Genomic DNA, 12703 nt, shown 5'->3' on the forward strand with positions numbered 1-12703 from the left:
TAACAGCAAACTAGAAAGCTCCTGCGGTTCCAAAAACAGGAGGGGCCTTTAATTTCATAACCGCAGTGCCCGACTGCGGGAGTTTTGACCGCTCTTGCGATCAACACCAGCATCAGTAGGAATAGCATAGCACGCGAAATACGCAAGGTAGCAAAACAAAACAACCTGTTCAGGGTAGATAATTGGTTTGACTTCTTCTCGTGTGTCAAAGTTGCAAAGTTTTGCCTATTGTGATTTTTTGTCGATTTTTCATTCGGCTCTTCCGTTTTTGTCTGGTCGATTTTGAGGGTACCCTTACTTGAGCGGCGGTCACGTGATCCCTGTAAAAGAAATATTTAATCCAAATGGTGATCCTGAAGGTTATATAGTTTTTATAGGGCTAAGAAATTAGCCCTAACATTTTCAATCCTGTTTGATTGCACTTCGCCTCCCGAGGTGATCGTAGTGTTACGGCACTCGGTTACAATTACAAAATGTTTTATTCTTGGTGGACTCAATAAGAAGCGAAGTCATATAATGTTTACATAAAACACAGTGAGTTCCAACGCATAAACCCTCATGATTATGTAACATTGTATGAAGGATTGTATTTCTTAATTGTTTTTGTTTTTTATTAACTTTGCGGTGTAATTCAAAGGGCTGTCACTACCAGCCGCGAAGGAGATATACTAAATAGAAAACAAATTTTAAAATTGTTCACAAGTCACGAGTCACAAGTCAGTAGAAAAGGCGTTGATAAGGCTATTGCAGTGGTGAAAACTTAAAGAACACGCACGCACGCACGCATGTACTCGCACGCACGCACGCACGCACGCACGCACGCACACACACACACACACACACACACACGCACGCACGCACGCACGCACGCACACACGCACGCACGCACGCACGCACGCACGCATGCACGCACGGACACACACACACACACACACACACACACACACACACACACACACACACACTTGTCATGATAACATTGTGCAAAACTTTAAAGGGAATGAACAAAATAATGCAATTTATGTGCGACGAAAACGTAACAACCTGTGACTATTTGAGACAGAGGACTTGAGATATTGAAGCAATAATTGAAACCGACATAAACCCAAAATATTTGGCTAATAAGCAACAAAAACAAAACACCCATAGCACAGTCAAACCCTTGAAATGATAAATAATAACACAGGACAGGTTTGCTCAGACATGACCAGCCGATTAGAATCAACAACCAAAGGAAGAAGTGTACATGCATATAAAAAAAAATATAAAAAAACGATTACATAAAAAGTGTGCGCTTAATAACAATCACAACCATCCCACCATCTTTAATAATAAAAATAATTTTAAAAAATTTAAAAAAATAGAAGAAGAAGAAAAGAACAAAAAGGCAACGTAAAACACACGTACGTACAGCATATATATAACTCAAAACGAAGTACCAGAACAAAAAGTGGGACAAAAACAACAACAAACATTACAAAAAAACTACAACAAACTTGGCATCAGGTAATTTCTTGTGTACGCTGTTATCAGAAAACATCAGTCTGTAGACTTCTTAATTCGAGCGTTTTAGTTCGTTGCATAGTCTTACCGGGAATGGTTCCAAATTTATCACACACACAGACAAAGCGTCATTAAATGCAACAGCACACTTGTATGTAACAAACAAAATACACACGCCTATATGCTGAAATATACACTCTCGCAAGTGCACCATCTAAGTTTGAAGAATAAAAATAAAACACCAGCAGTTTACCTTCAACAAGCAAACGTTGTAATGAAAATTGTAAACCGGATACAATCACACCGGGCATGATTCGATTTTGTATCAAAATATCAGAGACTTTCACAACATATATATCACACAAAATCTGCATTCCGTGCTGAGCAGGAAAAGAAGAGATCCATATTCATTAACATATTTCCACTCGAGAACATAGGGCCAACGAAGTCTGCCACAAAGATCTTGGGGGGAAAATGAAACCAGTTATGGTGAAAATGCACGAAACAGTAACAGTTGAAGGGAAACAACCCTGCCGTGAAGATATTTTCTTGCTTACCTCCCCTCAATCAAAACGGGCAGTCCAACCCACCACGGGATGGGACACATGAACAAAGTTCACGAACGTAGGACTCTCTCTCTCTCTCTCTCTCTCTCTCTCTCTCTCTCATCTCTCTCACACACACGCACACACACACACACACACACACACACACACACACACACACACACACACACTCTCTCTCTCTCTCTCTCTTTCACTCACCCACCCACACACACACACACACACACACACACACACACACACACACACACACACACACACACACACACTCTCTCTCTCTCTCTCGCCCACACACACACACACTGATTCCACTCAGCTGTACGTACGCCTGCTCACCTGCAATGACTCTTCCCACATTTGTCAATGACCTAGACGATATGTACACAACATCACCAAGAATAAGAACATTCAAATGAGAGCGACCAAATTATTTGTTTGGCACAACTGAGAGCGTCAAATGGATGGAAAGTTCTCTGCGTGTTTTAACATCGATATATCTTGAGAGAAGAAAGTGGAACTCATGAAAATCAGTCAGTCAGGAAAAAGGCTGTTAAAAATCCAAGTCTAAGTAACAAATCAACACCACGGTGCCGAATAGACTGACATCCAATACAGAGTGTCATCAGCCGAATAGACTGACATCCAATACAGAGTGTCATCAGCCGAATAGACTGACATCCAATACAGAGTGTCATCAGCCGAATAGACTGACATCCAATACAGAGTGTCATCAGCCGAATAGACTGACATCCAATACAGAGTGTCATCAGCCGAATAGACTGACATCCAATACAGAGTGTCATCAGCCGAATGAATGCAAAGGATGTAGATTTACCCTTCAGTGTCTTAAGAACAATCAGCGAAAAGTAAAAAGCACGATTGCAATTGCTTGATAAACTGTCCTTTGTCTACTGTGAATAGACCATGTTGGGAAATAACTCTTGTCAAGTTGGTATGGGTTGCGGAAGAGTTCATGTCCCTTGTTTTTAACGGAACATTGATGCAAGCCTATTCAAAAAATGAAATTACCTTGATTGGTGATAGCCGTAGCATACCTTTCTTAATCTACATTGAAAATCTAAACAACAAAATGACAGTGAGTAAGATGAACAAAGATAATAAACAAAAGAAATATGTACTCACCAATACAGACAGCACACACACACAAAATCACTTTCAATGATGTGACTTACCCTACTGAACCCCAGCTCCAAATAAAAAACAAATAATGCATCATATATATATGTACCAAAAGGCAGCAAAATTTCATGGTCAGGATTTCTCTGTCGACAACAATAACACGATCAACAAAGCTGTATTCTACAGGTATAACCTACAGTGCAACCTTTGCAACACACCGCACTGTCGAAGCAGAAAATAAATTATTGTACAAAAGAGCCGCGTTTCATGGAACGGTTCAGTCTGCCCTGTGTATAAGTCAGTTTGCACCCTCCCTGTTCTCCGTCTGCTCCAGTACCAGCAGAGTTATTCAGTATTCTGAACTCTCACCCTCCCTGTTCTCCGTCTGCTCCAGTACCAGCAGAGTTATTCAGTATTCTGAACTCTCACCCTCCCTGTTCTCCGTCTGCTCCAGTACCAGCAGAGTTATTCAGTATTCTGAACTCTCTGAAGGCCTTCCTTAATTGAGCCTTAAGTTGACTTTCCTTTTTACCCAAAATTCAGCAGCGAGCTTCGTGGAGTCAACTGCGCGGAGTCGACTTCGCCCAATTAATATTCCGGCTTAAAAGGTCAGGCTTAAAAGGTCAGGCTTCAAAGGTCAGTCATCAGTCTTGAGACCAAGTGATACTGTCTGGCATCTGCCTCGAGAGTCCGAGAAAAATGTCCCTCTTTCTTTTTGCCCGCAGAATCCCTCCGTACGGTCGTGCTCTCACACACCTCGTACGTAGGCTGTCTTGCGATTTTCAAGAAGCAATTATAAACTCCAGGACTGGGAGTTCCAGCAACGACTCACATATTTTGTTTAATATTCGAGACGTTTGTAACATCACCATTTCCCCCTTCGTTGGTTCTGAGTGTGCGTGTTGGATTTGTAACGCGAATGACATCGACTGACTGCACAGGTCCCATGGAACGTAACTCCCAACCTTGCTTACACATATATGCATAGTCAAAACTCGCCACGATGTCCCTCATTGGATGGTGGGCGTGACATACGTAACACAACCTCCCACAGACCTCCACACTCATTTCAGTAATCATGAACACTTTTCTGAAATACAGGTCTCACGGAACGGAGCTAAAAAGCATGCTTATACATGTATAGAAGTCTCCACGATGTCCAACATTGGATGACGGGTGTGACATACATAACAAAACCTCCACACTGCCATCAGTAATCATGAAAACCTTTCTGGAACAAAGTGTGCAACACTTCGGGGTAGGAGTAGCTGAAGAGATTGTAGTCTGGGTAGTAACACACAGACCTCCACACTGCCATCAGTAATCATGAAAACTTTTCTGGAATAAAGTGTGCAACACTTCGGGGTAGGAGTAGCTGAAGAGATTGTAGTCCGGGTAGTAGATATTCCACAAGCGTTTCAAATCCGCCTGGCTAACCGTCTGGAAAAAAGTCTTCAAACTTTTCTCGGAATTTCTGAACGTGTCCGCAACATAGGGGGCGCTCAGTTTCTTTATCACTTTGGCTCTAGTCAATACTTCCACCGTATCGTCGGCCAACGTTTCAAACTTGCCCACAAAGTCGTAATGAAGCACACAGGGGTGACACTGCTTGTAGTATCGCTCCCAATGCTCGTTCAGGGGCCCGTCTGTCTCGTGCTCCGAGTCTAACACGAAACGCACGAACTCATTGAAAGTGACGTCATTTCCCTCTTTCTTGGATTTGGCTGTGGCGTTTTTGCGATAGCGCTGAATAATCTTTCGTCCAAAAGATTCGTGAAAGTACTTGCTGTATCGAGCCTGGAATTTGTTCTGGTAGGTGCTCACGAGCCTCTCAAACGGGTCTCGCACGAAGACCACCTTCATAGACTCCTCAACGATCTTTTTCCTCTCTTCCGGTTTAAAATCACTCAGTTTTTTCAGCAAGGGAGCGTACTTGCTGTGAGCGTCGTACGCCGAGATCTTCAGGTGTTGTGTCACGTCCACCTTCCCGGACAGGTAGATGAAAATCCTCCTCCAGTCGTTCTGAGCCACCCCGGGTATCTGGCAGAAGAGCAGACGATGCTCTCTGTCCACCATGATCATGGACAGACGTTCTGCGGGAATGGAGGCCACGTCTCTGCTTCGCGGATGAAGACGGGCACACCACTGGGTCATCGTGGACACACGGTCTTCGATCTCTTGTTGTACGGCGGTGAGGGCTGCCGCTGGCTTGTGCTCCTGAATCTGTAAATCAAAAATGAATGAGATCAGATTAAATCAGAGTAGATTGCATTAAACTGAATTAAATCTTACCTCCCCCCGAAAGCAGCGTATGGCTGCCTTAATGGCGGGGCAAAAACTGTCATACACGTAAAAACCCACACGTGCAAAAACATGAGTGAACGTGGTAGTTTCAGCCCATGAAGAAGAAGAATTGAATTGAATTGAATTGAACTTTATTTAACAAGGATTAAGATTTAAGGCTACGCCTTTTCTTACAATCTGTCCTTGGGACGCACAGATACACAATGATAAAATTAAAAAATTAAAAATTAAAAAGTTAACCAACAAAAGGAGGTCGGAAAACTTCAACACGTGATAATAAAGATGACGATGACGACGATGATGCTGATGATGATGATGATGATGATGATGATGATGATGATGATGATGATGAAGATGAGGCATGAAGAAGAAGAAGAAGAAGAAGAAGAAAATCTAACCTAAGAAACAAAGGAACGTTAGTGTACTAATCATAGACATAAGCAAATTAAAAAGCAGAGAGAGAGTTATGCGGAAGCAATATTCTAGCACCTGAGAGAAGAACAAGCATTGAAATGAAAAAGCGATTTTCATCCTCATTTCATGTGAGTTTTGTTATTAGTAGTGTAAAACAAGTCGCGTAAGGCGAAATTACTACATTTAGTCAAGCTGTGGAACTCACAGAATGAAACTGAACGCACTGCATTTTTTCACAATGACCGTAGTCCGCCGCTAGTGCAAAAGGCAGTGAAATTAACGAGTCTGTTTAGCGCGGTAGTGGTTGCGCTGTGCTGCATAGCACGCTTTTCTGTACCTCTCTTCGTTTTAACTTTCTGAGCGTGTTTTTAATCCAAACATATCATATCTATATGTTTTTGGAATCAGGAACCGACAAGGAATAAGATGAAATTGTTTTTAAAACGATTTCGGAAATTTTTATTTTAATCATAATTTTTATATTTTTAATTTTGAGAGCTTGTTTTTAATCCGAATATAACATATTTATATGTTTTTGGAATCAGAAAATGAGGAAGAATAAGATTAACGTAATTTTGGATCATTTTATAAAAAATAATTTTAATTACCATTTTCAGATTTTTAATCAATCAATCAATATGAGGTTTATATCGCGCGTATTCCGTGGGTACAGTTCTAAGCGCAGGGATTTTTTATTTTTTGTAATTTTTTTATTTTATGCAATTTATATCGCGCACATATTCAAGGCGCAGGGATTTATTTATGCCGTGTGAGATGGAATTTTTTTTACACAATACATCACGCATTCACATCGGCCAGCAGATCGCAGCCATTTCGGCGCATATCCTACTTATCACGGCCTATTATTCCAAGTCACACGGGTATTTGGGTGGACATTTCTATCTATGCGTATACAATTTTGCCAGGAAAGACCCTTTTGTCAATCGTGGGATCTTTAACGTGCACACCCCAATGTAGTGTACACGAAGGGACCTCGGTTTTTCGTCTCATCCGAAAGACTAGCACTTGAACCCACCACCTAGGTTAGGAAAGGGGGGAGAAAATTGCTAACGCCCTGACCTAGGGTCGAACTCGCAACCTCTCGCTTCCGAGCGCAAGTGCGTTACCACTCGGCCACCCAGACCAAAGTCATCAATTAATTTTTAAGCCTCCAAGCTTTTTAAGCCTCCAATGCAATACCAAAGTCCGGCCTTCGTCGAAAATTGCTTGGCCAAAATTTCACTCAATTTTATTAAAAAAAATGAGTGCCGCCTCAACTTTTACAAAAAGCCGAATATGACGTCATCAAAGACGTTTATCCAAAAAATGATTACACACACACACACAGACACACACGTACACACACACATACACCACGACCCTCGTCTCGATTCCCCCCTCTATGTTAAAACATTTAGTCAAAATGTTGTTATTATTACAGCTGATCAAATTAGATTAAATCAAATCAATTTAAATGATATTAAATACGAACTGCGATGCAAAACAAAGACACAGAAGATTGAACACTGTGAAGTCTTTTTCGCAAACATTACACACGCTGAACCAGTCTACTGGAACTTTACTGAGCTAAAATTAACATTAAATACTTTCAATGATAAATCTTCCTCTCGTTTTTTTTGCGAAATCAAAATTCTTCAGAATTTTCGTCGTCAAAAACATGACGCTTTCAAGCTTGTATACATCAAAAGTTAAACGCTGAAATCAACGAAACAAATCGGTTAAACGCATGATACTGTTGTCCAGTAAAAGCAAGCGTGAACCTGCATGGACTGCCCACTCACCTGTTTTTTGACCACAGGCGATGCCTCAGCACTCTTTGACTTGTTTGTCGAGAAGCCACCTGCCACGGAAAGAGAAAAGTAAACGTTGTTGGACATCTTATAAAAGCGCAGAAAGTCATTATAACAGCTAAACAGGGCTCCCCGCAGTGCGCGTCCCTGCGTCCTATACGTCCTATACGTCCTATACGTCCTATACGTCCTATACGTCCTATACGTCCTATACGTCCTATACGCACTAAAAGCCGAAAAAAACGTACTGGAAATGTATGGAGGGGTTCCCGGGACGCACTAAACTTTAAAAGAGGGGGTCCCGGGATGCACTAAACTTTAAAAAAGGGGTTCCCGGGACGCACTAAGCTTTAAAAGAGGGGTTCCCGGGACGCACTAAACTTTAAAAGAGGGGTTCCCGGGACGCACTAAACTTTAAAAGAGGGGTTCCCGGGACGCACGGAACTTTAAAAGAGGGGTTCCCGGGACGCACTAAACTTTAAAAGAGGGGTTCCCGGGACGCACTAAACTTTAAAAGAGGGGGTCCCGGGACGCACTAAACTTTAAAAGAGGGGTTCCCGGGATGCACTAAACTTTAAAAGAGGGGTTCCCGGGACGCACAAAACTTTAAAAAAGGGGTTCCCGGGACGCACTAAACTTTAAAAGAGGGGGTCCCGGGACGCACTAAACTTTAAAAGAGGGGTTCCCGGGACGCACTAAACTTTAAAAGAGCGGGTCCCGGGACGCACTAAACTTTAAAAGAGGGGGTCCCGGGACGCACTAAACTTTAAAAGAGCGGGTCCCGGGACGCACTAAACTTTAAAAGAGGGGTTCCCGGGACGCACTAAACTTTAAAAGAGCAGGTCCTGGGACGCACTAAACTTTAAAAGAGGGGGTCCCGGGACGCACTAAACTTTAAAAGAGCGGGTCACCGGGACGCACTAAACTTTAAAAGAGGGGATCCCGGGACGCACTAAACTTTAAAAGAGGGGTTCCCGGGACGCACTAAACTTTAAAAGAGGGGTTCCCGGGACGCACTAAACTTTAAAAGAGGGGTTCCCGGGATGCACTAAACTTTAAAAGAGGGGTTCCCGGGACGCACTAAACTTTAAAAGAGGGGTTCCCGGGACGCACTAAACTTTAAAAGAGGGGGTCCCGGGACGCACTGAACTTTAAAAGAGGGGGTCCCGGGACGCACTAAACTTTAAAAGAGGGGTTCCCGGGACGCACTAAGCTTTAAAAGAGGGGTTCCCGGGACGCACTAAACTTTAAAAGAGGGGTTCCCGGGACGCACTAAACTTTAAAAGAGGGGTTCCCGGGACGCACTAAACTTTAAAAGAGCGGTTCCCGGGATGCACTAAACTTTAAAAGAGGGGTTCCCGGGACGCACTAAACTTCAAAAGAGGGGTTCCCGGGACGCACTAAACTTTAAAAGAGCGAGTCCTGGGACGCACTAAACTTTAAAAGAGGGGTTCCTGGGACGCACTAAACTTTAAAAGAGGGGGTCCCGGGACGCACTAAACTTTAAAAGAGGGGTTCCCGGGACGCACTAAACTTTAAAAGAGGGGTTCCCGGGACGCACTAAACTTTAAAAGAGGGGTTCCCGGGATGCACTAAACTTTAAAAGAGGGGTTCCCGGGACGCACTAAACTTTAAAAGAGGGGTTCCCGGGACGCACTAAACGTTAAAAGACCGGGTCCCGGGACGCACTAAACGTTAAAAGACCGGGTCCCGGGACGCAATAAACGTTAAAAGAGCGGGTCCCGGGACGCACTAAACGTTAAAAGACCGGGTCCCGGGACGCACTAAACGTTAAAAGAGCGGGTCCCGGGACGCACTAAACGTTAAAAGACCGGGTCCCGGGACGCACTAAACTTTAAAAGAGCGGGTCACCGGGACGCACTAAACTTTAAAAGAGGGGATCCCGGGACGCACTAAACTTTAAAAGAGGGGGTCCCGGGATGCACTAAACTTTAAAAGAGGGGTTCCCGGGACGCACTAAACTTTAAAAGAGGGGTTCCCGGGACGCACTAAACTTTAAAAGAGGGGCTCCCGGGACGCACTAAACTTCAAAAGAGGGGTTCCCGGGACGCACTAAACTTTAAAAGAGGGGGTCCCGGGACGCACTAAACTTTAAAAGAGCGAGTCCTGGGACGCTCTAAAAATGTTGTATCGTGCGTACCGTAATTACTTTTTCAAGCTGCAATCGTAAGCTATTGTACACAGCACACTATTCGAGACCACGATGTTTTATAAGTACACCGGGACTTTTTGGTTTTTGGAGCCTTGGAACCCTCTTAAATTCTGCAGTGGGGGTTCATGGATCCTCTAGAAATATGGACCCTCTAGAAATTGTGCAGTGGGGGTTCATGGACCCTCTAGAAATTGTGCGGTGGGGGCTCATGGACCCTCTAAAATTGTGCGGTGGGGGTTCATGGACCCTCTAAAATTGTGCAGTGGGGGTTCATGGACCATCTAAAATTGTGCGGTGGGGGTTCATGGACCCTCTATAATTGTGCAGTGGGGGTTCATGGACCCTCTAAAATTGTGCGGTGGGGGTTCATGGACCCTCTAAAATTGTGCAGTGGGGGTTCATGGACCCTCTAAAATTGTGCAGTGGGGGTTCATGGACCCTCTAAAATTGTGCAGTGGGGGTTCATGGAGCCTCTAGGAGGGGCGTCCGTGGGGAGCCCTGTTATAGTAGTTCCGGTCACCCTAGACAATATGTCTTTTTACCGTAGAAACATTCTAACAGTCTATACAATTGTGCATAAGTTTGTTTCTTCCAAAGAGTTCAGTGTGACTAAACAAGCTCTATAAGAGTCTACGTTCAAAATATCGTTTGACAGCAGTCCATTACTGTCCACTGACTCAACTTTCACTAAACGCCGGATATGACGTATTCAAGGACATTTATCGAAACAAATTTTTTTGTAAACACGGAAAAATGTGTATGTGAAGTTTCGTGAATATCGGTCCAGTACTTTTCTTTGAATCGTTCTGCACTGCATTCACACACACAGACACACACACGTCACCACCAGACTCCAGACACACACACACGTCACCACCAGACTCCAGACACACACACACGTCACCACCAGACTCCAGACTCCAGACACACACACACACGTCACCACCAGACTCCAGACACACACACACGTCACCACCAGACTCCAGACACACACACGTCACAACCAGACTCCAGACACACACACGTCACCACCAGACTCCAGACACACACACGGCACCACCAGACTCCAGACACACACACGTCACCACCAGACTCCAGACACACACACGTCACCACCAGACTCCAGACACACACACGTCACCACCAGACTCCAGACTCACACACGTCACCACCAGACTCCACACACACACGTCACCACCAGACTCCAGACACACACACGTCACCACCAGACTCCAGACACACACACGTCACCACCAGACTCCAGACACACACACGTCACCACCAGACTCCAGACACACACACACGTCACCACCAGACTCCAGACACACACACACGTCACCACCAGACTCCAGACACACACACGTCACCACCAGACTCCAGACACACACACACGTCACCACCAGACTCCAGACACACACACGTCACCACCAGACTCCAGACACACACACGTCACCACCAGACTCCAGACACACCACCCTTTTACTTAGACACATACCAAAAGTCACTGGATTCTTGGTCTATGTTAAAACATTTAGTCAAAACGTGACTAAATGTATAAAGTGTGGCAATACTGTGAGATTGGACGTAATCAGACAGTTATCCCATTTCACCCTCCCCCCCCACCCCCCACCCCCTCCTTCCTCACCCGTCTTGAGATTGGCTTCCTCCTTGAGCTCGCGCATGACCACCAGGTGAGAGTCATCGTGGAACCTGTGTAGCGACAGGTCCGCGTCAAACACTCGCCAGTGACCTGCACAGGTAAGCACAGGTGTTACAGCTTGGACAACACAGGTAATCACAGGTGTTACAGCTTGGACAACACAGGTAATCACAGGTGTTACACCTTGGACAACACAGGTAACCACACGTGTTACACCTTGGACAACACAGGTAATCACATGTGTTACACCTTGCATGGACAACACAGGTAACCTCAGGTGTTACACATTGGATATCACAGGCGTTACGAACAAGAAGGAAGCTTCGGGTATTACGAACATCAAAAGGAAATACAGCTGACACCAAACAAAAACAAACAAGACTGTTTCAACCCCGTGCAGTACATTAGAAACTATTCCAACGGAACAACACAGGTAACAACAAGTGTTTACATTTTGGGACATCAAAGGTACGGAGAAGGGGACACAATATATGTTACAAAAACAGGTAAACACAGGTGTTACAAGTAGGAGTACTCGACTTCTCTCCATTTCGACCATTTCGACCCAGTACAGTCTTTGAAACAAGATTTTCCTTGACTTTCACTGTCGTGCTAGAAAGACTTATTTTCAAGAATGCAAAAGGATTTGAAACACAAATGTTGCGTGACAAGATCTCTGAAGGAAAACACATAGTATCCACATGCCAAGAGAACACCTGGGACAAAGATATGAACATCTTATAACGCCCGCAGGTGTCTGTCCTTCTTTTTTTAAGTTAAAGGTTTAGTCCTTCCCATGTAAAAGATTCTACAATCTTGATGCTTCCTGTCCAGAGAGTTAATTTGTTTTGCTTTATCTATTTGGCATATTGACACACGTGTCAATTTAGCATCAAAGTCCCACTCTGCACAGAATAGAGTCATATTGACACACGTGTCAATTTAGCATCAAAGTCCCACTCTGCACAGAATAGAGTCATATTGACACACGTGTCAATTTAGCATCAAAGTCCCACTCTGCACAGAAGAGAGTCGGACTGTTGTTTTGAGGTATGTGAGCAAGTGTAGGGGTGACCTTCAACCAAGCCTGGCCAGATCTCAGATGGCACATCGCATCGTCTACATGGAGAGAAAA

At 44.2% G+C, this 12703-nt stretch overlaps 1 protein-coding gene across 6 annotated transcripts in view; it reads right to left on the minus strand.

The window, feature by feature from the left end:
• LOC138946898 (carbohydrate sulfotransferase 11-like) overlaps positions 1-12703 on the minus strand; it is a 105338-nt gene that overhangs the window by 3085 nt on the left and 89550 nt on the right. For all 6 annotated transcript variants that reach the window (XM_070318292.1, XM_070318290.1, XM_070318291.1 and 3 more), the window contains 3 exons: positions 11554-11658; positions 7727-7785; positions 1-5429 (listed from right to left, as the gene is read on the minus strand). The exon at positions 1-5429 is cut by the window's left edge and continues 3085 nt beyond it. In XM_070318292.1, the coding sequence (XP_070174393.1) occupies positions 4524-5429; positions 7727-7785; positions 11554-11658 (1070 nt within the window). In that variant the 3' untranslated portion in view covers positions 1-4523. The remainder of the gene's footprint in view (positions 5430-7726; positions 7786-11553; positions 11659-12703) is intronic.

The sequence above is a fragment of the Littorina saxatilis genome, linkage group LG14, assembly GCF_037325665.1.
Source record: "Littorina saxatilis isolate snail1 linkage group LG14, US_GU_Lsax_2.0, whole genome shotgun sequence".
Lineage (NCBI taxonomy): Eukaryota > Metazoa > Mollusca > Gastropoda > Littorinimorpha > Littorinidae > Littorina > Littorina saxatilis.